Source organism: Microcaecilia unicolor, chromosome 12, assembly GCF_901765095.1.
Source record: "Microcaecilia unicolor chromosome 12, aMicUni1.1, whole genome shotgun sequence".
Taxonomy (NCBI): Eukaryota; Metazoa; Chordata; class Amphibia; order Gymnophiona; family Siphonopidae; genus Microcaecilia; species Microcaecilia unicolor.
The window spans coordinates 85,092,931-85,120,808 of NC_044042.1; the positions used below are offsets into that span (position 1 = coordinate 85,092,931).

The following is a 27,878-nucleotide window of genomic DNA, read 5'->3' on the forward strand; positions in this document are numbered from 1 at the left end:
TGTTGGAAACGGGCTATTGGGCTAGATGGACCATTGATCTGTCCCAGTATGGCTATTCTTATGTATCTCGACAAGAACTAAAGATTGTAAAATAGTGTGGAAATCATTAGGTTGCAAAAGGTAATTTTATGCATCATGCTAAATGTAATTTAGAAAAAGCCATTTTTTATTGCCCTTGCCTGTTGTGAATATTTGAATTTGATTGGTTGATTTGACTATTATTTCTTTGTAAGGAGGACATGCTTAAAGCACTGAGGCTTTTATATAGCTCTCAAAAATTTTCGTCAAAGCAAAATTTGAAACCTGTGCTATTTTATTATATTTTAAGAGCAGATTACTACTCCACCAGACTCTTCCTTCACACCAAAATGAACACGTCAGTTACTATTGCAGGGAACAGGTTTCTCCGATTGATTTACCAGAAATCTGATCTTACCTTCCCTCCACCCTTTCAAATTACCTGTGTGTATGTGCTTCTTACCTATGTGTATGTCTCTGCCAGCTTCACCTGCTTGTTTGGAGCTTTGTAATCTTCTGAGACCCATGACCATCCAACCTCCCTCTCCCCAAGGGAGGATAAGGGCATAGCAGGAAACACTAACTGGTCAATATTCAGCTGATAGCACTGAGGTTGTGTTTTTTTTTTTTGTTTTTGTTTTTTTAACGCTGTCACCAGCTAAGACCTGGATATGTTTGGGCACCAGCAGTAAATATTGGGGCTTATCTGGGTAAGCGTGGGCCACTGGCAGTTATTCGAGTCCCAGCCATTATTTAGCTGGACCTTGAATAAGACGCCAGGGTCCCAGCTGAATATTGGCCAGCATTTGAATAAGTGGGTCTGTTGAGTCAGGTCTTCATTAATGAAATATAGCTGTTGTGTGAGCACTATTGGTCTGTTGCTTTCCGTCAACCCTGCTGCTGTTTGCTCCTCTTTCACTAATGTGAAAAGTCTTGTGCCTGCTCCTTCTTCCAAACACCACCTCCCTGATTCTGATTCCCCACCTCCCCTCCTGTTCCAAGCTCAACCCCCCTCCCCCTACATACACAGACCACCACGTCTGGGATGTACATAGAGGTAATTGTATTCTAGTGGAGTGGGGCAGGAGTGGTTCCTTGCTGCAGTACTATTGCTAGAGCATCAGCCTTTTATATAAGAAGTTGAATTGGGCAGGAGCGGAAGGGACTGCTCCCACCCCAGCCCACTAGACTAATAGTGATCTCCCTCGAAGTTCGGTGAGGAGTCCAGGAATAGTGGGAGCGTTGGGTTGGGGATCAGCAACAGGGTGCGGGAGGGGTGGCGTATGGAACAGGGATATAGGGCAGAGCGGAATTGGAATTGGGGGATCTGAGGGGAGAGGGGCAGAGGACCTGTCACATTAGTTATGCGGGTGCCAGTATTCAGTGCTGGCACCCATAAGTACATAATCATCGCCATGCTGGGACAGACCAAGGGTCCATCGAGCCCAGCACCCTGTCACCGACAGCGGCCAAAAGAACATAGCTAAGTGCCAAAGATAGGCCTGCCTTTTTCTGCAGCACTGTCCGGCTGCTTAGCTGTGTGGACACTGGCATTTAATTTGACCCTTGTGTGCATAAGTACCATGGTGATCAAGAGCCGATTGCTTCTGAGTATCAGTGGCCAGCCTGCTAAGCGTGGTTTAAGTGGGCAGGATCTCTCCTGCCCACTTAAACCACACTGAATATTGACCCCTAACAAATTCTTTTATTTAGTCTGATTTGGTTTATACTGTGACATGTGTTGGGGGATTACTATTTGTTAGTGATGATTCAGAGGAACTGAAAGAAATCCGTGCGGAAAAGGCCATAGTCTGTTATTGAGATGGTCATGGGAGAAGCCACTGCTTGTCCTGGAACTGGTAGCATGGAATGTTGCTACTAATTGTATTTCTGCCTGGTACTTGTGACCTGGCTTGGCCACTGTTGGAAGCAAGATACTGGGCTAGATGGGCCATTGATCTGACCCAATGTGGCTATTCATGCATATTTGGTGTGGATATGCAGAAAATGTGTTGACTTGGTTATCCCCTAGGACAGGGTTGGGAACCACTGGCCTACAAAATAGGTAGCGGTAAGTGTTCACGTGGTAATTTTTAAACTAATGGCAACATCATCAGCTCATGGCCGTGAATGCAAAAAAATAGAAAATTGAGGGGTTTACAGCTGTGGTAAAAATGGCCTTAGTGTGTGGGAAGGATCCATGTAAAGGCACACTAAGGCCCATTTTTACAGCACCTTAAAAGGATCCTTTAGTGCAGTGGTTCCCAAACTTTCTCGGGTCACTGCGCCCCAAAGCTACACATTTCCTCTCATCCCCCCCCACCCAACCTGGCCCCGCCCCGCCTCCAACAGCCATTGTATCCTATGTTTGCTGGCGGGATGCTCAAGTCCCACTAGCTGAAGAGGTCCACTGCCCGAGGTCCATGCTGCTTGCGTAAGCAAATCGGTAGCATGCTTCAGCCACCAACACCTGCATTACCATGCATGCCCTCCTTCTCGCCCCACTTTCATCCAGCCTCTGCCCTCCTTCTCTCCCCCCTTCCATCCAGCATCTTTCCTTCCTCTCTCCCCACTTTCATCCAGCCTCTGCCCTCCTTCTCTCTCCCTTCCATCCCTCCCTCCCTCGCTTGTCACTTTCATCCAGCCCCTTCCCTCTCTCCTCCTTCCATCTAGCCCCTGCCCACTTTCATCCAGCCTCTGCCATCCCTCGCGCTCCTCCCGATCCAGTGTCTGCCACCTCTCTGTCCCCACTCCCACCACAACCCATCCCTGCTGCAGCTGCTTTTCTTGAGCAGCAGCGTCATCAGCAAAACAAGCTGCAGCCACGCAGGACCAGTCTCTCCATACATGCAGCAGCCGGCTGTGCCCCGGAACAGGAAACAATGTTCAAGCGGGCAGGATCATCAGCCGCATGTATGAAGAGTCTGGCGCTGCGTGGCTGCAGCTTGTTTTGCCGCTGCTGCTGTTCATCTCGAGAAACAGCAATGGTAGGGATGGGGGGGGGAGTGGGAACAGAGAGGAGGCAGACGCTGGATGGGGGAGAGCAGTAGCAGTTTGGGTGGTAGCGGGAGAGAGGTCATGATTTGCCACGGGACCCCTGGGAGTTCCCAGTTTGGGAACCGCTGCCGTAGTCAGTTATGTTACTTCTATTTTATAATGAATTACTTTGTTACAAAGTGAATTTTAGTTTGTGATTTATTGTAAACTGCTCTAATGCCAAGTTGTGAAAGGTGGTATATAAAGTTAATAAATCAAATCGTATCCATTATTGCCAGTTATTTGATTTTTGACTTGAAAAAGCTCCAACCAAAACTTTATACAGCTCCAGTAACGTGCAGAATTTTATTTAAACTGTGTTCATTTTTTTTATCCACAGAAAATATATTCGGAGGGTTTAACATATCTGTCTCCAGAAGAAGCACTAACCTAAAGCAAGTGCTTTCAAGTAGACTTGTTACCAGAACCACACAATAATTATATATGGTTCTTGGCAGGAGGACTTTAGCCCTTTATAAAGGAGTATGTGGGCGGAACAGGTCTCCTTTTTGGTGCTCCAATCCTTACCTCTTGTTGTAAAGCTGCAAGTCTGTACCTCTGGATTTGGAGCTGCCAAGCAACTTCAGAGGGACCACCACACCCATGAGCCAGGCTACAAATTCTAGCCAAAATCTAGGTGGAAGTGCGGTGCTTGGTGCAGTGATGGCACAGGATGACAACTGTCCATCTGCTTTTTACCATGGTGCCAACCAGGAGCTAGACCTGTCTTCTAAAATGTACAAAAGGGAACCTGGAAGCCATTATACTGTACTGAGTGATACTAAGCTGAGCAAAGCACATGTGTGCCCAGAAGTACAGCCTTTTTTTAGGGAGAGTAAACCAGGATCAGATGTACCAACTTTGAAGGGAGGTCGAGAAAATTGTGGGGAATCGGAGGAAGAGGAGGATGTTACTTTTAAAAGGGAACAGATTATAGTTGAAGTAAATCTCAATAACCAAACGCTAAATGTCTCCAAAGGGGAGAAAGGTGTCCCCTCCCAGTCAAAGGACACCACTGTCTGTAAGAGCAGCAGTGAAGGGGGGAACGATGCCAGCGAAGAAACAGAAGACAGCGATTGTGAAGAGAATGAGACGCAGACAGAGGACAAAAAAGTAGAGGTCGGTATTACCCAGAGAAGAACAAGGAGAACCACGGCAGCTGCAGCTATGCCACCTGTTCCCAGGGGCACCAGGAGCCAGAAAAATAACGTTGAGCCCCCTCAGAGGAAGAAAAAAAACATGAAGGAAACTAAAACCCCCGTGCCGAAACTTAAATGTGAGGAGAAAGAGACTCTGATGTGTGAGAAGTGCCCTCGCGTATTCAATACACGATGGTATTTGGAGAAACACATGAATGTTACACATCGGCGTATGCAAATCTGTGACAAATGTGGCAAGAAATTTGTATTGGAGAGTGAGCTGTCTCTGCACCAACAAACAGATTGTGAAAAAAGTATTCAGGTAAGTGACTCTTTTCTGCTGCTTTCCAAATGTTATACAGATCAAGGTCCTTCAAATACTAGTATTATGAGTCCCACTACAATTAAAAGTTGTCTATTGTAAATTTTGCTGGTTTGCTTAACAGTTTTGAAATTTTGCACAGTTGTCTTTTAGTTTGTGCATGTATAAGCAACTGTCAGCCTATCTTGCCTTACACTTCTAATTTTCATAATACCTGTTAGAGGTTTCTACAGTGAGCAGCCAATTCAGAAAGCAACCGTGGAGTTATCCTTGGGGTACCCATGGGCTGAACATAGATTGTATGCACTTGAGTGATGCACGGAATTGTGCGCGGGTGTTGACTTGCATGGAAAAACAGCGCAGGTTGTATTAAAATGTCTTTTAACAAGCTAATTAAGGTATTCTGTGCAATGCAGAGAGTATACTGCTCATGTTTGACGTGTGCACATTGCAAGAATTTTTCTACGAGGGTCCGGGGTTGTGTGGAAGGTTTTGTGGAGAGGATTTCTTGTCAATCTTTCACATTTAAGTGCTGGTTTTATCTTTTTTATGCAATTGGAAGGAAGGCAGATGGTAAGTAACAAATGTGTGCGCATGTCTGAACAAAAGTGAAAGCACACATTGAGGGGCATAATTGAACGAAAACGTCTATCTCCATGGGCGTTTATCTCAGAGAACGGGTCCGTGAAGGGGCGGACCGAACCGTATTTTCGAAAAAAATAGACGTCCATGTTTTATTCGACAATTTGTGAGCTGGGCGTTTTTGTTTTTCAGTGATAATGGAAAATGAAAGCGCCCACATCAAAAACGAATAAATGCAAGGCATTTGTTCGTGGGAGGGGCCAGGAGTCGTAGTGCACTGGTCCCCCTCACATGCCAGGACACCAACCGGGCACCCTAGGGGGCACTTTTACAAAAAAAAAAAAAAAAAAGGTAAAAGAGCTCCCAGGTGCATAGCACCCTTCCCTTGTGTGTTGAGCCCCCCAAATCCCCCTCAAAACCCACTGCCCACAAGTCTACACCATTACTATAGCCCTAAGGGGTGAAGGGGGGCACCTACATGTGGGTACAGTGGGTTTGGGGGGGTTGGACGACTAAGCATTAAGCAGCACAATTGTAACAGGTAGGGGGGGGATGGGCCTGGGTCCACCTGCCTGAAGTCCACTGCACCCCCTAACAACTGCTCCAGGGACCTGCATACTGCTGCCAGGGAGGTGGGTATGACATTTGAGGGTGAAAATAAAAAGTTGTGAAACATCATTTTTTGTGGTGGGAGGGGGTTAGTGACCACTGGGGGAGTCAGGGGAGGTCATCCCCGATTCCCTCTGGTGGTAATCTGGTCATTTAGGGCACTTTTTGGGGCCTTATTCGTGAAAAAACAGGGTCCAGGAAAAGTGCCCTAAATTCTAGCTACAAACGCATACTTTTTTTCCATTATCGGCGAAAGGCGCCCATCTCTGTTCGGGTGATAACCACGCCCCAGTCCCGCCTTCACCACGCCTCCGACACGCTCCCGTCAACTTTGTACGCTTCCGCGATGGAGTGCAGTTGAAAACGTCCAAGTTCTGCTTTCGATTATACCACGTTATTCGTTTTTGTGAGATAAACGCCTATCTCCCGATTTAGGTCGCAATATATGTGTTTTTGTCTTTCAATTATAAGCTGGATTGGCTCCTGTTCTTATACGCCTAAATACACGTTTCTCAAAAATTTCAAGTGCAAATAATTTGAGCAAGGTGCATATTTAGGCACCGAGAAACAAGCACCGATGCTGACACTTTTGTTTTCGGTTGGGACATTCACACAAGCTGCGCATAACGCAAAAGCTTGCGTGCTTGCGTCCGGCGTACTCCTCCCCTCACATTTGCCGCAGGTTGTCCACACATAAAATTTGCAGTTTGCTTCTTGCATGCCGTGGTATTAAGCTTACAGTAGAAGCCTTGTGCTCAGACACCCATGCGAAGCTCTAGTGTGAGAATACACAAAGAAGTGGGAAGCGGACCAATGATTCCAGAGACTGGGGCAACTGCATTGAACAAAAGCAAACTTTATTGCAGACTCGACACAGATCTGTGTTTTGGCTACAGGCCTGCCTCAGGAGTCTTTGATGGTATGTATTCGACTGTAGAGTCCTGGTATTAAAGGGGGTCTTAACAAAGACCTTTGTGCTTTGAGATTTAAAAAAAAGCGCTGAGCGTAGCTTGTATCCGCAAGTTGGAAGCAGGACTCTACATTCGAATACATACCATCAAAGACTCCTGAGGCAGGCCTGTGGCCGAAACCCAGATCTGTGTCGAGTCTGTAATAAAGTTTGCTTTTGTTCAGCGCAGTTGCCCCAGTCTCTGGAGTCATTGGTCCACTTCCCACTTCTTTGTGTATTCTCACCTTGGGATTTTGTTGTTCATCCACCTAGGTGGATTGCCTATCCCCCTTTTAGCTCTACTGTGAGCCTTTCTGCATTGGCCCCACAGAGTTAAAGTGCAGCACTGGATTTAAAATAATTGTTTTATAAACAATGACATAAGTTTCTCTCTATATGGATAGCCATCACGTTTTACCCAAAGCTGCTCAGCAAACATCAGCTCCATTAGGGGGTAGGGGTAGGGGGCTGAAGGCTACAAATTGTACCCATGTTTGACAAAGAAACACAAATTATGCCTCCATCTGTGCTTTCATGGATCTGACTTGACTTGTGCGCTTCTTTTTCCCATCCCCTGCTGTTAAAGTTCCTTTATATCTGTCCTAAATGTTCCTGTGGTGCTGTATAGAAGAGTTGCAGTTCTAGTGCAGTTGCAAGATGGGCCTTCTTTAGGAGGTCATTTTAGAAGGCTCGTGTGGCATTTGCACATGTAAATAGCTATTTTAGAAAGCTGCTATTTACACATGTAGATTCGCAGCATGCACAGTTTACAAAGGGGCATGTTTGGGGCAGGCCAGAAAAATATTTCCAGTTTTACTACAGCAATATACACGTACTTAAAAAAACTGGATCTTGGAATGATTCCACTGTGCCAAATATTTTTATTTATTTTAATTTCTTGTTTTCTTAGTGTCAGCTCCACAGTTCTGCACAAATGGGTGTTATCCCTTCCTCCAGCAACTGGAGGTAGAGAAAACTGAATTCTGCCAGTGACACCACTAGCATAAACAGAGGTGCTCCCTGGAACAATCCAGTAGTTTTCTCTACCTTCAGCAGGTGGTAGGTCATGCTGATGATACTCCTGTACCTGGCCTAGCTCCCTGCAGCTGCACAGTGTGAGCAAGCCTAACAGCTGTTCCCAAGTCAGTCTCAAGACTGTATCTGGTTGAGCTCGGAGCTTGACTTTGCAGCCCCCAGTTGCAATTCTTAGTTCCACTGTGTGAGACTTTGCTGCAGTCCTGTGGGGTCTTGTCCAAGGGGTGCAGGTCCTCATCCCCCAGCCTCTCTTGCCCATTCACCCTGTTTGGGTGTGCTCCCCCTGCAGCTCCCAGGCTTTTCAAAAGTGCCCAATCCCCTTGGGCCCCCCCACCAAAAGGAAAAGGACGAGGGTTAGGGTTCGGGCTAAGATTAGGTCCAAAAAGGGGACCCCTACAGGGCCTGCTTAACCATCTGGGTCAAGCTCTGGAGCTCCTAGGGTACAACCCTGCACAGGGACCCGGGGTGGGCAGGAATGAAAACGACCATCACATGACCAGGAATTTATTCTCCCTGTGAGAGAATTGAGAGAGAAGGGAGGATTCTAACTGCCAATTTGTCTTGGCAGGACAAAGAGGAACATATCCATTTGAGATTAAGGAGGGAACAGCACATGTAAAATACAGACTGAATGAACCACATTTACACATTATAAAAATAATCCATTATCACTGATCAGCTGCTGACTCTGTAGATCGTGTACCTTGTGACGGCCAGCATGCCCTACCATCTAATAGACCCGTGAGGGCTTGCCTGTCTCGGTCTGGTGCTCCGGCATATTGAACCCAGCTCTCTCTGGATGTGCCTAGAGGAAAATTTCCTACTTAGATCTTTACAATAGCATTAGCTTCTAACAAAGGGTATAAAGCTAGCCAGGCCAATTGAATTATTTATATTTATTTCAGGGGCTACAATGAACAAATATATAATAATAATCATAGATCATAATAAATAAAATATAGCACACATACGAGCATAATATATCAAATATATAAATTGACAAAAAACAAATAATAAAATATAGAATATTACTAAGTGTACATAGAGAGTATACTAGAATAATTACATGAATAAGCATATCGCTACGCACTGTCTAATATAAATAATATATATATATATATATATATATATATATAAAAGAGCATATATAAGAAAATATATATATAAAAGAAATATATGTAATGCAACAATTGTATGACAGTACATATAAACATATATATAAAGGCATAATAAAATCTGACTTCACATAACAGCAAAGCAAGGGCACTGGTATAGGTTACGAACTTCAATACAAATATGTATAAAAAAATGTATGAATGAGATAATAAAAGGGCACATACCTAATTTGAAACCTTCATAAAGGGGCAACTATAAAAAAGTGAACATGGACACAATCAGATAATACTCTATGTTACCAAAAATGAGGAATAGGGTAGTATGTAAAAAAGAAAAATGAATTAAAAATAAATAAAGAAAAAGAAAAAAGGAAAAATTATGACAAAATGAAAGTTAAATAATGAAAATAAAAATAAATGAAGATAAAAAATGAAGATAAATGTAAACAATAAAAATGTTACTCACATATGGTGCATAAAAGTCAAGAAAAAAAAACAGCTCGAACGGGAATCCCTATAATCATAAATCAAAAAGAATTAATAAAAAACAAAAAATAAAATTAGAGCGGATCACACTAGTAATATGACATTAGTTTAGGAATCATAGGGTGTATTGACACTACATTGTGTATTGACATGACTAGTGCGATGTGTTCAGATTAGGTATGTGTCCTTTTATTATCTCATTCATACATTTTTTATACATATTTGTATTGAAGTTCGTAACCTATACCAGTGCCCTTGCTTTGCTGTTATGTGATGTCAGATTTTATTATGCTTTTATATATATGTTTATATGCACTGTCTTACAATTGTTGCATTACATATATTTCTTTTATATATATATTTTCTTATATATGCTCTTTTATGTATATATATATATATATATTATTTATATTAGACAGTGCGTAGCGATATGCTTATTCATGTAATTATTCTAGTGTACTCTCTATGTACACTTAGTAATATTCTATATTTTATTATTTGTTTTTTGTCAATTTATATATTTGATATATTATGCTGGTATGTGTGTTATATTTTGTTTATTATGATCTACTAGTAAAAGAGGCCCGTTTCAGAGCAAATGAAACGGGCGCTAGCAAGGTTTTCGTCGCCAACACCCCCATCCCTCCCTGGCCAACCCCTTCGTTGTTCTGCCATTGCTCCGCCCCCAACGTCATGACATTTGATGCGAGGGCGGGGCCCAGAGCGATTCCCCTCCGCCTCCCTGCCTCCCTTCCTGCCAACCCCTTCGTTGTTCTGCCATTGCTCCGCCCTCGAGGGCGGGGCCCAGAGCGATTTGGTGGCTTCACCACCACGAACCTTCGAACCTTTTTGAAGGAAGTCAGGGCTTGGCTTCACTGACGTCAGTGTCCTCAGAACATTGAGGGTGAGTTTTATTATAGTAGATGATGATTATTATATATTTGTTCATTGTAGCCCCTGACGCAGCCCTAGGTGGGGCGAAACACGGCCTGTGTTGGGCGATTTGTTCATACACGGTATCTTCAATAAAATCTTTTTGTTGTGATATTGATCTGCTGGCTTTCTTTAACATCTTAATTCTCCATAATTTTCTTAGGGTCATGATACCAGTGATTTTCCAGTATAGTGATGTCATATTTAGAATGAATGAGACACGCCATCTTTATACGTTATACTTGTTCTCCTGTGAACTGAAGTGTCATGCAGTTCCCTTCCCTGCATAAAAATCACTTTACTTTCCGAGAGCTTTGTCAACATGGTTTATAAATTGGACAACACACCGTCCCCCCACCCCTTTAAATTTTGATATGAGTCCTTCAAAACCTGTGGCTTCTGCCTTTACATTTTTATGCTCTTGTTCTGCCAACAGATCATTTTTTAATTGCAGATAACATATACTTCTCCTTGAGTTCTGCAAAACTTGGTAGATTACCATCTGTGTACACTATCTGGCCTGCCTTAGTTAAACCTAGTTTTTCCCATCTCCTAAATGCTTCCTGTCTGATATTCTAAAGGGTTTAACCAGGCAGGTTTAGCTTTTGACCATGGGTATATATTCCCCTTTTTATAATCTGCTTCATCTCATCTAAATGGTTCTCTCTTTCCAATACTCCCCTTATCTCCCGACTACTCTCAACACCCCTGATGTCAAACTCCCCATATCTGACAACTTAAAGATACTGGGAGTAACGATAGACAGCCATTTATCTTTTGATAACCATGCTAAGCTCACCACAAAGAAAATGTTTACTATGATGTGGATATTGAAACGAATGAAGCCTTATCTCCCACTCAACACATTCCGGAACCTGATACAGTCTACTGTTATTACCCATGCCGACTACGGCAACAGTGTCTTTTTAGGATGCAAACCCCAAATACTGAAGACTCCAAACTGCCCAAAACACGGCTGCCAGACTTATTTTTGGCAAATTAAAATTTGAAAGTGCATCACCTCTTCGAGCAAAGCTTCACTGGCTCCCCATCAAAGAATAAATTTTAAAATCAACACAATGACCCACAAGATCATCCACAGTGAATCCCCTGGCTACATGAATGATTTGATCGGCCTCCCTGCTAGAAACAGATCTATTTCTTCACGAAGTTATCTTAACCTACACCTTCACAATTGTAGAGGAATTAAGTACAAGATCTACTACGCATCCAGTTTCTCCTTTTTGGGCAGCCAGCTTTGGAACGCTCTACCCAGACCAATCCAATTAATAAACGACTTCTTGCCCATTAGAAAAATGCTGAAAGCTCATCTCTTTAAGCAAGCCCCAACCTAATCTCCCAATTCTGTTCTGACTTAAATACCAACATCCCATCCTTCTCTTTTCATCTGTCCTTAATTTTATCCCTCCTTACCCCTATTCTCCCAAATTACACTATCCTATCCTGTCTACCCTCTTTTATCCTAGTCATATATTATCTAGCTCAACTTATCATACACTACTAAGCCCGACTTTACGTTGTTTTACTACTGTTTTATTGAAAATTCTATTCTTAACTTTGTATTTCAAATTACTATGTAAGCCGCATAGCCTGCATTGTGTGGGAAAGCGCGGGGTACAAATGTAATAAATAATAATAATAATAATTTGACATTTTGACATTTTTAATATCCTTTCTAAAATTATCAGTTTCTCAATGTCTTCCACTGTACCATCAAATTCTTTATCTTCGAGTTTCTTGGCAAGATGGCGACCGAGTAGGAAGTGTATGAGGCTGCTCCTCTGACTCACCTCCATTTCGTTAGTCTTTGATTCCTCGTTCTCAATTTCTTTACGCCCAAAAGAAGCAGAGGGTTTTCCCTGCTCCCTCTGCAAGACCTGAGTTGGGTCCAATGGATTGCTTCGCTATTCGGGGCGAATTAGCTGGGCAAAATACTTCGCTGCAGGGAGAAGCGACGAGAGGTGAACTGCTCTCCCCGCTTGAAGGGGATATCTCACTGAGCCCAGAAGTGTGGAGCCCTCCGGTGATGCCGGCAACATTGCAAGATGGACGTCCTGGATCGTTCGGACCCGATGAGGGGCCGATTGACCTGGGTTCAGAGGCAGCCGCAGACAATGGATTGCTGAGCGTAGCAAAACAGGAAGGCGTTGCTGGGAGTTTCACCAGCGATTTTAGAACAGAAATGTTGAAGGTGGAGGCCGTGGGTAGTGGAAGAGCCCAAGAAGAGATTCAGCTTCAATGTAATGTTTTTTGCGATGAAAAAAACAGAAAGAATTACCTTGGAAAATATATGGGCCACTTTGTGAGTCTAGAGAATAATTTTACTCAGAAGATTACCTCGATGTTGACAGTTACCCAGATACTTCCTGGTAAGGTTGTAGAATTGGAAAAACAAATGCAACAAACTAAGACTTTTGAGCAAACAATTAAGAATGATACTGATAAAATCAGAGAAGGTCAAGCGGCATTAATTAAAGAAAATCTACTACTACAAAGGAAAATAGAAATTTAGCAAACCAACAAAGAATGAAAACTTTAAGATTCATAAATTTTCATAAAGTACCGGCTGTGGCCCCTTTATTAACTTTCAAGAGGTATCTCTCAGAAGTATTAAAAATTTCAGAGCAACTTTATCCGCCTGTATCAAGAATTTATTATCTTTTACCTTAAGAAACCTACGGATCAAATATTAACAACAAATTCTGAGATACCATTTGAGGAGCTAAATTTAAACTTACCTCAAACTATAGAAGATGACCTTTTGGGAGTACAAGCTGCCACTTTAATTGTGGATTTTGATCTTCAACCAGACCGAGGCTAGATTCTAAAGACTTTTTTCCGTTACAGAGAAGAATTTTTTTTTGAACTGTAAAGTTAAGGTCTTTCCTGATATATCTAGACAAACTCAAAAAAGGCGTCAATCTTTTTTGAAACTTCATACACGTGTCCTCCAATTAGGGGAAACTTTCTGGCTTAATTTTCCCTGTAAATGTGTTATTAAATTGCAATCTGTTAAATATGTTTTCTTTGAAAGTGATCATCTGCTGTCCTTTTTGGACTCTAAACTAAAGACCTGGTCTTGCCTCCTCCGTTAGTACTTCCTGTAATATCTACTCCTGTAATATCCTGTAATATCTACTTCCTACTCTTTTCTTTAAATTTAATTATCTGATGATAAATCATTGAATTGTGCCTTTCCCTAAATTGTGGACTTAAGTTGTAACTATCACTTAAAACATATGTTGTGTATATTTACTTTCTTTTGGATTGTGATATTACTCTTTCAGTACAAGGAATAGTTTTTCTTGTTTAAATATTTGAAATTATAAACAAATTAAAAAAATTCTCTATCTTCTATGTGTGTTTCATTCTAAAAAATGTTTTTGCAGATCTAGTGTTTTTGTTTTTTTTTTGTCCAATGAGCAGAACCTCATATTTTAAAATATAGAATGAATCGAGACACTTCTTTAACTTAAGTATGAGACATTGGTTACTTTAATTGCAAGTACAGTGCAATCCGCTTAAGTGCAAGGGTCTGGGACCAAAGAAATACATGCAGTTAACCGGAGCGTGCACTTAACCGTTGTGACCCAAAGAAGCTTGACATCTGATAAACATATGTACAGTACTGTTTATTATACGTGCAGTATACAGTCTCCGTTAACTGACGTTAGGCTTACTTGAAGTAATCAGTCATAGTCGTCTGTACACTCTTGTGTCTGTGAGTTCCATAGACTACGTCTTCCAGACGGTAAAAACTGTCATAGCGCTGACATCCAGTGGCCTCCAGATAGGCCCGCATGGTGTTGAGACTCTCCAGCGCTTTTGCAAAAGTGACAGGAGGTTGTTGAATTTCGTCAGCATGTGCCTCGCTACTCATTTCATCATCTGTTTCATCATCAGCCGTTGTTGCCTGCGTGTAGGCGCATATCTGGACATCAGTACTGTCTTCAGCTGTTTGTAGATCGTAATCAACAGCTACGTAGTGATGAAACTCCTCTTCAGTAACACCGGCTGGGATGTCAATAGCCTGTTCATCTGACGCGTTTGCAACAGCTGCATCTGTTTCGTCCCTCTCCAGATCCCTAACAAAGCTTGCCCGCTTGTAGCAGTTCACAGTGGTTGCCTGTGTAACATGATTCCATGCTTCTTTCTGCATATGTAGGGAATCCAACAGTGATAGATTACGAGCCAGTTCAACAGCACGTTTATCCTTGCCAGTCTGGTCATCCATAACTCTCAGCAGACGACGTAGCACAAGAATCCGATAATGTTGTTTGAAATTGGCTATTATGCCCTGATCCATAGATTGGATCAGAGAGGTAGTGTTTGGTGGCAGGAAGACCACCTTGATGTTAGACAGCCTGACATCATCACTGTGGTTGTGCCAACAAGAAAATTAGTGATTCATAGTAACATAGTAGATGACGGCAGAAAAAGACCTGCACAGTCCATCCAGTCTGCCCAACAAGACAACTCATGTGTGCTTCTTTTTGTGTATACCCTACTTTGATTTGTACCTATGCTCTTCAGGGCACAGACCGTATAAGTCTGCCCAGCACTATCCCCGCCTCCCACCACCGGCTCTGGCACAGACCGTATAAGTCTGCCCAGCACTATCCCCGCCTCCCACCACCGGCTTTGGCACTGACCGTATAAGTCTGCCCAGCACTATCCCTGTCTCCCACCACTGGCTCTGGCACAGACCGTATAAGTCTGCCCAGCACTATCCCTGCCTCCCAACCTCCTTTCCCGCCTCCCACCACTGGCTCTGGCACAGACCGTATAAGTCTGCCCCGCACTATCCCCGCCTCCCAACCTCCAGCCCCGCCTCCCACTACCGGCTCTGCTATCCAATCTCGGTTAAGCTCCTGAGGATCCATTCCTTCTGAACAGGATTCCTTTATGTTTATCCCACGCATGTTTGAATTCCGTTACCGATTCCTTGACTTTAAATACTCTAGTCAGTCATGGATGGCTGTTTTGGGAGTCTTGCTCTTTTTTTCAACCTACAGTTACCGATCGTCTTTCTACTGTATATGAGAGTGAGATGGCCTGCTTTTTAAGTGCCCTGATTCTGATTCTCTAGGGCTGCCAGTTCAGCCTTGTCTGGCCCGATAACAATATTATGATTTAATACATAAGTTCCGTTTACGTCATATTTAATTTCTTATAAACCACCTGTAAGCCTGAGAATTATTGAAGTGGTTTACATTTAGATGAAGTAGGTATATTTCTGTTCCTGGAGGACTTACAATCTAAGTTTCTACCTGAGGCAATGGAGGTTTAAGGGGGTTGTTTACTGTGGTAGCATTTTTAGCTCGTGCTAGAAATCAGCTGGCGGTAAACACCAAGACACCCATGGGAATATAATGGGCATCTTGGAGTTTCCCACGAGCTAAAATTGCTACTGTGGCTTAGTAAAAGACCCCCTAAGTCAGTGTTTCCCAAGTCCGGTCCTGGTTTGCCAATCAGGTTTTCAGGACATCCTCAATGAATATGCTTGAAAAGGATTTGCATATAATGGAAGAAGTGTATGCAGATCAAGTTCATGCATATTCATTGTGGATATCCTGAAAACCTGACTGGCAAGGGGTTCACCAGGACCGGACTTGGGAAACAATGCCCTAAGTGACTTGTGCAAGATTTGTGGAAATGAAAACAGTAACGGAATTCAAACATGCGTGGGATAAGCATAAAGGAATCCTGTGCCGAAGGAATGGATCCTCAGAAGCTTAGTCAAGATCGGGAGGCGGGGCTGGTGGTAGGGAGGCGGGGATAGTGCTGGGCAGACTTGTATGGTCTGTGCCAGAGCCGGTGGTTGGGAGGTGAGGATAGAGCTGGGCAGACTTATACGGTCTGTGCCAGAGCCAGTGGTTGGGAGGCGGGGCTGGTGGTTGGGAGGCGGAGATAGTGCTGGGCAGACTTATACGGTCTGTGCCCTGAAGAGCACAGGTACAAATCAAAGTAGGGTATGCACAAAAAGTAGCACATATGAGTTATCTTGTTGGGCAGACTGGATGGACCGTGCAGGTCACAGTAACATAGTAGATGACGGCAGAAAAAGACCTGCACGGTCCATCCAGTCTGCCCAAGACAAACTCATGTGTATACCTTACCTTGATTTGCACCTGTCTCTCCCAGGGCCCAGACTGTACAAGTCTGCCCAGCAGTTTTTTCCCGCCTCCCATCACCGGCTCTGGCACAGACCATACAAGTCTGCCCTCCCCTATTCTCGCCTCCGAACCACCAACCCATCTTCCCCCCACCTGCTCCGCCACCCAATTTTAGCTAAGCTTCTGAGGATCCATACCTTTTGCACAGGATTCCTTTATGCATATCCCACGCATGTTTGAATTCCGTTACCGTTTTCATCTCCACCACCTCCCGCGGGAGGGCATTCCAAGCATCCACCACCCTCTCCGTGAAAAAATACTTCCTGACATCTTTCCTGAGTCTGCCCCCCTTCAATCTCATTTCATGTCCTCTCGTTCTACCACCTTCCCATCTCCGGAAAAGATTTGTTTGCGGATTAATACCTTTCAAATATTTAAACGTCTGTATCATATCACCCCTGTTCCTCCTTTCCTCCAGGGTATACATGTTCAGGTCAGCAAGTCTCTCTTCATACGTCTTGGAACGCAAATCCCATACCATTCTCGTAGCTTTTCTTTGCACCGCTTCCATTTTTTTTACATCCTTCGCAAGGTACGGCCTCCAAAACCGAACACAATACTCCAGGTGGGGCCTCACCAACGTCTTATACAGGGGCATTTAAACCTCCTTTCTTCTGCTGGTCACACCTCTCCCTATACAGCCTAGCAATCTTCTCGCTATGGCTACCGCCTTGTCGCACTGTTTCGTCGCCTTCAGGTCCTCAGATACTATCACCCCAAGATCCCTCTCCCCGTCCGTGCCAGTCAGACTCTCCCCGCCTAACACATACGTCTCCCTTGGATTTCTACTCCCTAAGTGCATCACTTTGCATTTCTTCGCATTGAATTTTAATTGCCAAACGTTAGACCATTCTTCTAGCTTCTTCAGATCTTTTTTCATGTTTTCCACTCCCTCCGGGGTGTCCACTCTGTTGCAAATCTTGGTGTCATCCGCAAAAAGGCAAACTTTACCTTGTAACCCTTCGGCAATGTCACTCACAAATATATTGAACAGAATCGGCCCCAGCACCGATCCCTGAGGCACTCCACTACTCACCTTTCCCTCCTCCGAGCGAACGCCATTCACCACCACCCTCTGGCGTCTGCCTGTCAACCAGTTCCTAATCCAGTTCACCACTTCGGGTCCTATCTTCAGCCCATCCAGTTTATTCAAGAGCCTCCTGTGGGGAACCGTGTCAAAAGCTTTCCTGAAATCTAAATAGATTACGTCCATAGCACGTCCTTGATTTAATTCTCCTGTCACCCAGTCAAAGAATTCAATGAGATTCGTTTGGCACGATTTCCCTTTGGTGAAACCATGTTGTCTCGGATCTTGCAACTTATTGGCTTCCAGGAAATTCACTATCCTTTCCTTCAGCATGGCTTCCATTACTTTTCCAATAACCGAAGTGAGGCTTACCGGCCTGTAGTTTCCAGCTTCTTCCCTATCACCACTTTTGTGAAGAGGGACCACCTCCGCCGTTCTCCAGTCCCTCGGAACCTCTCCCGTCTCCAAGGATTTATTTCTCCTGTCTCCAAGGATTTTTCTGCCGTCATCTACTATGTAAAAGGAGCTGCAGCGGGATTTGAATTGGGTTATACTGGATATTAGCCTACTACTCTAATGATTAGGCTACTTCTCCATTTTTAATTGCCAGTATTGGCTATTTAATTGTGTGAAAAGGGGCTGCTTAATTTAAGGAATTGAGCATGTAAAAAAGCCATTTGCAGATTATTAATGAAAATATACTTCAACTAACACGAAGTGCTACTCAGAAACTAAAATAAATATTCTCTTATACAATTGTTCCTTTAAATGATTATTTTTCTTTTGTTCTCTTGTTTTGTTCTTAGTGTGTTTCCTGTAATAAATCTTTTAAGAAGCTTTGGTCCCTTCATGAACATATAAAGATTGTCCATGGATATGCAGAAAAAAAATTCTCTTGTGAGATTTGTGAAAAGAAGTTTTACACGATGGCACATGTTCGAAAACACATGGTTGGTGAGTTTTTCCTCATCTTTTATGGTATGCTGTAGGCTGGAAGTCTTGTCTTCTTAGATGCGTTTGCAAATAATATGGTGATGTCAAACTTATGATCTTCACAAACAGTCTCTCACTAGATCCACAATATATTTTTTGTTTGACCAGGTGTCTATTGGATCTTCAAAAATTTTCACTGAGAATTTCACCCCATGTTTGTCACAAGTCCAAAGCTATGTTTAATTTATATATAACTCCCAACTTTCTCTATCTTAAAATTTAATTTTATAATTTAAAAACGAATCTTTTATTTTATAATTAAAAAAGAATCTTTACTATAAATAAATACTGATCTTTCAAAGTAGTTTGTCAGCTTGAGGACTCATATCCAATATGAAATCATGTTTCGCATATATCTGTATCAAGGAATGTCCCCTTTAGAATTCACACACTGCCACAGTGATGTATATTCTGTTTATTCTATTTAGAATCTACAATTCGGGACATACCGTTGAATGAAAGAGCAAAACAATTGTGGAGTTTCTAAAATGCAAAAATTAAAAAATTAAAGTTGTTTTAAATAACTCACCTGTATGGGCATCACTATGGTTTTATCAACAGAAGGGATGCTCTTTTTCCCTTCCTTCCTTTCTTCAAAACCTAGCTACTGTATTCTGTGCTACCTGCAGTCTCCTCTACAGGGTACAGGATAGACCCACATATAAAGCATTGCACTATAGTAGTCTGAAGCTGTCAAAAATATTTTGAAGTTGCATTTTGCTAAAAGACATGCTTCTTTATGAGTAATAAGACCTTGAATCAAGTGTTCCTTACCAATCACAGATTGAACATTCAATAACATACAACACAATACCTTATCATTCCATGATCTCACAGTATTACATGGTACTGTTAACAAACAACAGTTATAAGTTTGTCCATTATGCTTAACATAATTGTTACCTGCGTAAAGGTTGTAGTTATGGTTTATTGATACTTGATATACCACCTTTCAATTAATAGAATCAAAGCAGTTTAGAATGAGTATTAGAAAAGAAAAGGATTTACAATCATTTGGCAGGAATGGCGAAAGAGAGGAAAACATTGATAGGGAAGGGATAAGAGGATAGGAGAGTCTCTAACCAGACCCCCTTCCAGGAAAAGCACAAGAAAACTGGCAAGTTTTTTTTTTTTTTTGTTTGTTTGGGGGGTTTTTTTGTTAGAGCCACATGGAATTTTTGGTAGGGGAGTTCTTCTGGAAGGGAGGATATAAGTGAATTCTAAATTGAAGGCACAAAGTGGAGGAGTGGCCTAGTGGTTAGGGTGGTGGACTTTGGTCCTGAGGAACTGAGTTGGATTCCCACTTCAGGCACAGGCAGCTCCTTGTGACTCTGGGCAAGTCACTTAACCCTCCATTGCCCCATGTAAGCCGCATTGAGCCTGCCATGAGTGGGAAAGCGCAGGGTACAAATGTAACAAAAAGAAAATAGATACTATTGGAGATTCTACATGGAATGTTGCTCCAACATTCCATGTAGAAGGCTGCGCAGGCTTCTGTTTCTGTGAGTCTGACGTCCTGCACGTACGTGCAGGACGTCAGACTCACAGAAGCAGAAGCCTGCGCGGCCACATTGGTGATCTGCAAGGGCCGACTTCTACATGGAATGTTGCTAGTGGAATTGCAACATTCCATGTAGAATCTCAAATAGTAGCAACAGTGGAGGAGTGGCCTAGTGGTTAGGGTGGTGGACTTTGGTCCTGGGGAAAGGAACTGAGTTCAATTCCCACTTCAGGCACAGGCAGCTCCTTGTGACTCTGGGCAAGTCACTTAACCCTCCATTGCCCCATGTAAGCCGCATTGAGCCTGCCATGAGTGGGAAAGCGCAGGGTACAAATGTAACAAAAAGAAAATAGATACTATTGGAGATTCTACATGGAATGTTGCTCCAACATTCCATGTAGAAGGCTGCGCAGGCTTCTGTTTCTGTGAGTCTGACGTCCTGCACGTACGTGCAGGACGTCAGACTCACAGAAGCAGAAGCCTGCGCGGCCACATTGGTGATCTGCAAGGGCCGACTTCTACATGGAATGTTGCTAGTGGAATTGCAACATTCCATGTAGAATCTCAAATAGTAGCAACAGTGGAGGAGTGGCCTAGTGGTTAGGGTGGTGGACTTTGGTCCTGGGGAAAGGAACTGAGTTCAATTCCCACTTCAGGCACAGGCAGCTCCTTGTGACTCTGGGCAAGTCACTTAACCCTCCATTGCCCCATGTAAGCCGCATTGAGCCTGCCATGAGTGGGAAAGCGCAGGGTACAAATGTAACAAAAAGAAAATAGATACTATTGGAGATTCTACATGGAATGTTGCTCCAACATTCCATGTAGAAGGCTGCGCAGGCTTCTGTTTCTGTGAGTCTGACGTCCTGCACGTACGTGCAGGACGTCAGACTCACAGAAGCAGAAGCCTGCGCGGCCACATTGGTGATCTGCAAGGGCCGACTTCTACATGGAATGTTGCTAGTGGAATTGCAACATTCCATGTAGAATCTCAAATAGTAGCAACAGTGGAGGAGTGGCCTAGTGGTTAGGGTGGTGGACTTTGGTCCTGGGGAAAGGAACTGAGTTCAATTCCCACTTCAGGCACAGGCAGCTCCTTGTGACTCTGGGCAAGTCACTTAACCCTCCATTGCCCCATGTAAGCCGCATTGAGCCTGCCATGAGTGGGAAAGCGCAGGGTACAAATGTAACAAAAAGAAAATAGATACTATTGGAGATTCTACATGGAATGTTGCTCCAACATTCCATGTAGAAGGCTGCGCAGGCTTCTGTTTCTGTGAGTCTGACGTCCTGCACGTACGTGCAGGACGTCAGACTCACAGAAGCAGAAGCCTGCGCGGCCACATTGGTGATCTGCAAGGGCCGACTTCTACATGGAATGTTGCTAGTGGAATTGCAACATTCCATGTAGAATCTCAAATAGTAGCAACAGTGGAGGAGTGGCCTAGTGGTTAGGGTGGTGGACTTTGGTCCTGGGGAAAGGAACTGAGTTCAATTCCCACTTCAGGCACAGGCAGCTCCTTGTGACTCTGGGCAAGTCACTTAACCCTCCATTGCCCCATGTAAGCCGCATTGAGCCTGCCATGAGTGGGAAAGCGCAGGGTACAAATGTAACAAAAAGAAAATAGATACTATTGGAGATTCTACATGGAATGTTGCTCCAACATTCCATGTAGAAGGCTGCGCAGGCTTCTGTTTCTGTGAGTCTGACGTCCTGCACGTACGTGCAGGACGTCAGACTCACAGAAGCAGAAGCCTGCGCGGCCACATTGGTGATCTGCAAGGGCCGACTTCTACATGGAATGTTGCTAGTGGAATTGCAACATTCCATGTAGAATCTCAAATAGTAGCAACAGTGGAGGAGTGGCCTAGTGGTTAGGGTGGTGGACTTTGGTCCTGGGGAAAGGAACTGAGTTCAATTCCCACTTCAGGCACAGGCAGCTCCTTGTGACTCTGGGCAAGTCACTTAACCCTCCATTGCCCCATGTAAGCCGCATTGAGCCTGCCATGAGTGGGAAAGCGCAGGGTACAAATGTAACAAAAAGAAAATAGATACTATTGGAGATTCTACATGGAATGTTGCTCCAACATTCCATGTAGAAGGCTGCGCAGGCTTCTGTTTCTGTGAGTCTGACGTCCTGCACGTACGTGCAGGACGTCAGACTCACAGAAGCAGAAGCCTGCGCGGCCACATTGGTGATCTGCAAGGGCCGACTTCTACATGGAATGTTGCTAGTGGAATTGCAACATTCCATGTAGAATCTCAAATAGTAGCAACAGTGGAGGAGTGGCCTAGTGGTTAGGGTGGTGGACTTTGGTCCTGGGGAAAGGAACTGAGTTCAATTCCCACTTCAGGCACAGGCAGCTCCTTGTGACTCTGGGCAAGTCACTTAACCCTCCATTGCCCCATGTAAGCCGCATTGAGCCTGCCATGAGTGGGAAAGCGCAGGGTACAAATGTAACAAAAAGAAAATAGATACTATTGGAGATTCTACATGGAATGTTGCTCCAACATTCCATGTAGAAGGCTGCGCAGGCTTCTGTTTCTGTGAGTCTGACGTCCTGCACGTACGTGCAGGACGTCAGACTCACAGAAGCAGAAGCCTGCGCGGCCACATTGGTGATCTGCAAGGGCCGACTTCTACATGGAATGTTGCTAGTGGAATTGCAACATTCCATGTAGAATCTCAAATAGTAGCAACAGTGGAGGAGTGGCCTAGTGGTTAGGGTGGTGGACTTTGGTCCTGGGGAAAGGAACTGAGTTCAATTCCCACTTCAGGCACAGGCAGCTCCTTGTGACTCTGGGCAAGTCACTTAACCCTCCATTGCCCCATGTAAGCCGCATTGAGCCTGCCATGAGTGGGAAAGCGCAGGGTACAAATGTAACAAAAAGAAAATAGATACTATTGGAGATTCTACATGGAATGTTGCTCCAACATTCCATGTAGAAGGCTGCGCAGGCTTCTGTTTCTGTGAGTCTGACGTCCTGCACGTACGTGCAGGACGTCAGACTCACAGAAGCAGAAGCCTGCGCGGCCACATTGGTGATCTGCAAGGGCCGACTTCTACATGGAATGTTGCTAGTGGAATTGCAACATTCCATGTAGAATCTCAAATAGTAGCAACAGTGGAGGAGTGGCCTAGTGGTTAGGGTGGTGGACTTTGGTCCTGGGGAAAGGAACTGAGTTCAATTCCCACTTCAGGCACAGGCAGCTCCTTGTGACTCTGGGCAAGTCACTTAACCCTCCATTGCCCCATGTAAGCCGCATTGAGCCTGCCATGAGTGGGAAAGCGCAGGGTACAAATGTAACAAAAAGAAAATAGATACTATTGGAGATTCTACATGGAATGTTGCTCCAACATTCCATGTAGAAGGCTGCGCAGGCTTCTGTTTCTGTGAGTCTGACGTCCTGCACGTACGTGCAGGACGTCAGACTCACAGAAGCAGAAGCCTGCGCGGCCACATTGGTGATCTGCAAGGGCCGACTTCTACATGGAATGTTGCTAGTGGAATTGCAACATTCCATGTAGAATCTCAAATAGTAGCAACAGTGGAGGAGTGGCCTAGTGGTTAGGGTGGTGGACTTTGGTCCTGGGGAAAGGAACTGAGTTCAATTCCCACTTCAGGCACAGGCAGCTCCTTGTGACTCTGGGCAAGTCACTTAACCCTCCATTGCCCCATGTAAGCCGCATTGAGCCTGCCATGAGTGGGAAAGCGCAGGGTACAAATGTAACAAAAAGAAAATAGATACTATTGGAGATTCTACATGGAATGTTGCTCCAACATTCCATGTAGAAGGCTGCGCAGGCTTCTGTTTCTGTGAGTCTGACGTCCTGCACGTACGTGCAGGACGTCAGACTCACAGAAGCAGAAGCCTGCGCGGCCACATTGGTGATCTGCAAGGGCCGACTTCTACATGGAATGTTGCTAGTGGAATTGCAACATTCCATGTAGAATCTCAAATAGTAGCAACAGTGGAGGAGTGGCCTAGTGGTTAGGGTGGTGGACTTTGGTCCTGGGGAAAGGAACTGAGTTCAATTCCCACTTCAGGCACAGGCAGCTCCTTGTGACTCTGGGCAAGTCACTTAACCCTCCATTGCCCCATGTAAGCCGCATTGAGCCTGCCATGAGTGGGAAAGCGCGGGGTACAAATGTAACAAAAATAAAATAAAAAAAAAATCCAAATGATGAGTAGACTCAAGATGAGTGCAGAATACAGATGGAATGGAAAGATGATGGGTAATAGAAGAATGCAGGAAACAAGAAGGTGGTCAGGGTTAGTTCTTGGTATGACTGGGATGATATACTACAGCAGGGAGCGAAAACTAACAACTTATAGCAGCAGCTTCAGAGAGCATTTTCCATCTCACAGATAGGCTGCAGAGAATACCTTCTCCTGCTTTAGACTTAGTCTCGCCCACCCTACCCCTCTACCCACCAACCCCTAGAGTGACCTGTCTTATATAACCTCCCTATCAACCCACTCATTACTTTACCTCACCCATTTCTATTCTTCTATCACCTTCTCCCACTACTCCAACCAGAGTTACACCTAATCACACTGACCACCCTTCAACATCTTCAGTCCTTCTGTGACTGTTCTCTTCTGCTTGACTGCTTAAATATTTTAAATTTAAATGCTTTACTTTTTGTCTAATAGATTGTAAGCTCTTTGAGCCGGGACTGTCTTTCTTCTGTGTTTGTACAGCGCTGCGTACACTTTGTAGCGCTCTAGAAATGTTAAATAGTAGTAGTAGTAGTACAGCAGCAATAAAAGTATACAAGTACTAAAGAGAGTTCAGTTAGTAACATTGTATTTAATAATAGAAACATAAAACAGAAAAGCATTAAAAAATGAAAGTAACTGTCCTGGTATTATATTAGTGAAATTGCAATGCACAGCTACATTTATATATTTAGGTCATACTTTAAGGTTAATCTGAAACTTTCAAGTTACACTAATTTAAGAAGAAATAACAGAGAATATGTAACGGTATTAGTATAAATGAATCTTAACCCTACATAAAAACATTAGCTAACTCTACACTACAGAAATACTTGGCATTAGAAATGTATGGCTTTGTAGCATCACAGGAAAAGAAATAATCGTAAATGTGTCTTCATACTAAAAAGTAACCCTATAAAGAAAGTAGACTAGCACCTAATATATTCAAGGAGTATGAATAGGGAAGCATATATGTGATTGAAAGTAAAGGTGTAGTATAGATATATATGTGCAAAAGAACCCCAAATAGAAATGTTTCCAGAAGCTTAAGGAAGCTAAGAGCTAGATTAGGTATAAATATCTCTGTTTATGTGTAGTATAATTTCAAAAATGAAACTTTATAACTCAAGTGCCAATTCTGAAAGGAATGTTTGTTTATTTTACATTTGATGTACTGCTTATTCTTGGTTTAATGCAAGAACTCAGATAAGTGTACAAAGATTAAAATGACCAAAAAAGCCATTTTCTTTGATAGAAGAGCCTAACCATACAGCAGAAAAATAGTCTTCACAAGCACACAACCAAAATAACAGTCAATTACATGTTATACAGAGTCACTGGGCTGACCCCTCAACTTCCAAAAATCTGAGTAAATGAAAATGTCTTTAACCTTACTTTAAATATTTTTGCATCAGTTCCACCTCAAATCTTTTTAAGCAAATCATTCCACCATTATAGTGCTACGTAAAAGAACACCTTCTTTAGGTAAAAAACCCTCTTCTTGGTTCATTCCCCTGAAAACTACAAACTACTTCTACAGATCACACAATCACCACAGCTCACCTCTAACTTACCTAACACTTCCCGTCTATCCTCCCTTACCCAATCTTTAAACAGTAATAATTGTACTTGTTATCATGAAACAACTATGCTTATCTTCTCTTACCAACATTCAAACTATAAGAACTGTACCTGTTATCATGAAACAACTATGCTTATCTTCTCTTACCAACATTCAAACTATAAGAACTGTACCTGTTATCACGAAATGATTATGTCATAACCACACTCTGTAAGCCACTTTGAGCCTACAAATAGGTGGGAAAAGGTGGGATACAAATGCAATAAATATAATCTAATATAATAAAACGCACCGTGAACGTTCTGAAGACAACGTTCTGTGAAGCCGGAAGCTTGAAGCCGGAAGCCTAAGTTCTCAGGACAACGTTCTGTGAAGCCGGAAGCTTGAAGTCTGAAGCCTTGAAGCCTGAAGCCTGAAGCCTTGAAGCCTTGAAGCCATCTGACGTCACTCCCAGGCTGAGGCTGAAGGGTTCGGGGATTCGTGGTGTGAAGCCTCCCTTCAAGCCAGCCAGCCAGCCGTCTCTGCCCCGCCCTCGCGACAAAACAAACAAATCCGGAAGCGAAACGTCAGGGAAGGAGGCGGCGCTCCCGACGTCTAGCCTTCCCTTCGCTGTGTTCCGCCTTCAAAACAAGGCGGAACACAGCGAAGGGAAAGCTAGACGTCGGGAGCGCCGCCTCCTTCCCTGACGCTTCGCTGCACGAACCGCCACGGAGGTAAAGTTAAAAAGAATTAAAAAAAAAAAAAAAAGGGAGGCATGGATGCGAGGCATGGATGCGAAGGAGGAGGCATGGATGCGAAGGGGTGGGGGGGCATGGATGCGAGGGGGGGGGCATGGATGCGAGGCATGGATGCGAAGGGGGGGCATGGATGCGAAGGGGTGGGGGGGCATGGATGCGAGGCATGGATGCGAAGGGGGGGGGGAAAGAAGAGGGCGGGCCAGGCTGGGACATGGGAGAGAGCGTAGCATGGATGCGAGGGGGGGGGGGTCATGGAAGGGCGAGAGAGAACTTGCTGGAAAAGGATGAATGGAGGCGGCAGGGGACAGAGGAGCATGGATTACAGAGCAGGCCTCAGGCAGAGAGGGGAAATGCTGGATAGGGAAAAATGGAGGGGCCAGGTGACAGATGAGCATGGATGGGCATGGATTGGAAGGGCAGGACTCAGGGAGAGGGGAATTGCTGGATAGGGATGAATGGAGGGGACAGATGGGCATGGATGGATATGGATTACAGAGCAGGCCTCAGGCAGAGAGGGGAAATGCTGGATAGGGAAACATGGAGGGGCCAGGTGACAGAGGAGCATGGATGGGCATGGATTGGAAGGGCAGGACTCAGGGAGAGGGGAATTGCTGGATAGGGATGAATGGAGGGGACAGATGGGCATGGATGGATATGGATTACAGAGCAGGCCTCAGGCAGAGAGGGGAAATGCTGGATAGGGAAAAATGGAGGGGCCAGGTGACAGAGGAGCATGGATGGGCATGGATTGGAAGGGCAGGACTCAGGGAGAGGGGAATTGCTGGATAGGGATGAATGGAGGGGACAGATGGGCATGGATGGATATGGATTGCAGAGCAGGCCTCAGGCAGAGAGGGGAAATGCTGGATAGGGAAAAATGGAGGGGCCAGGTGACAGAGGAGCATGGATGGGCATGGATTGGAAGGGCAGGACTCAGGGAGAGGGGAATTGCTGCATAGGGATGAATGGAGGGGACAGATGGGCATGGATGGATATGGATTGCAGGGCAGGCCTCAAGCAGAGAGGGGAAATGCTGGATAGGGATGAATGGAGGGGGCAGGTGACAGACAAACATGGATGGCCATGGATTGGGAGGTCAGGGCTCAGGGACAGAGGGGAATTGCTGGAAAAGGATGAATGGAGGGGGCAGGGGACAGATGGCCATGGATTGGGAGGGCACGGCTCACACTCTCTCTCTCATATACAATGTCTTTCTCACTCTCACACACTCTGTCTCACACTGTATCACATTCACTCTCTATGTGCCACACAGTCACTCACACACTCGCTTGGTCTCATACACTCACTCAAACAGAGAATCTGTGTCTCACACACACTCTCTCTCTCGCCCACACACACACACTCTCACTCACACTGTGTCTCACATACACACT

General features: G+C 44.2%; 1 protein-coding gene across 1 annotated transcript in view; it reads left to right on the top strand.

Annotated features, from left to right (window-relative positions):
• The window catches only part of ZNF652 (zinc finger protein 652), a 227,072-nt gene that overhangs the window by 53,312 nt on the left and 145,882 nt on the right, over positions 1–27,878 (top strand). The window contains exons 2-3 of the mRNA XM_030220564.1: positions 3,395–4,515; positions 18,255–18,402. Coding sequence (XP_030076424.1) covers positions 3,658–4,515; positions 18,255–18,402 — 1,006 coding nt within the window. The 5' untranslated portion in view covers positions 3,395–3,657. The remainder of the gene's footprint in view (positions 1–3,394; positions 4,516–18,254; positions 18,403–27,878) is intronic.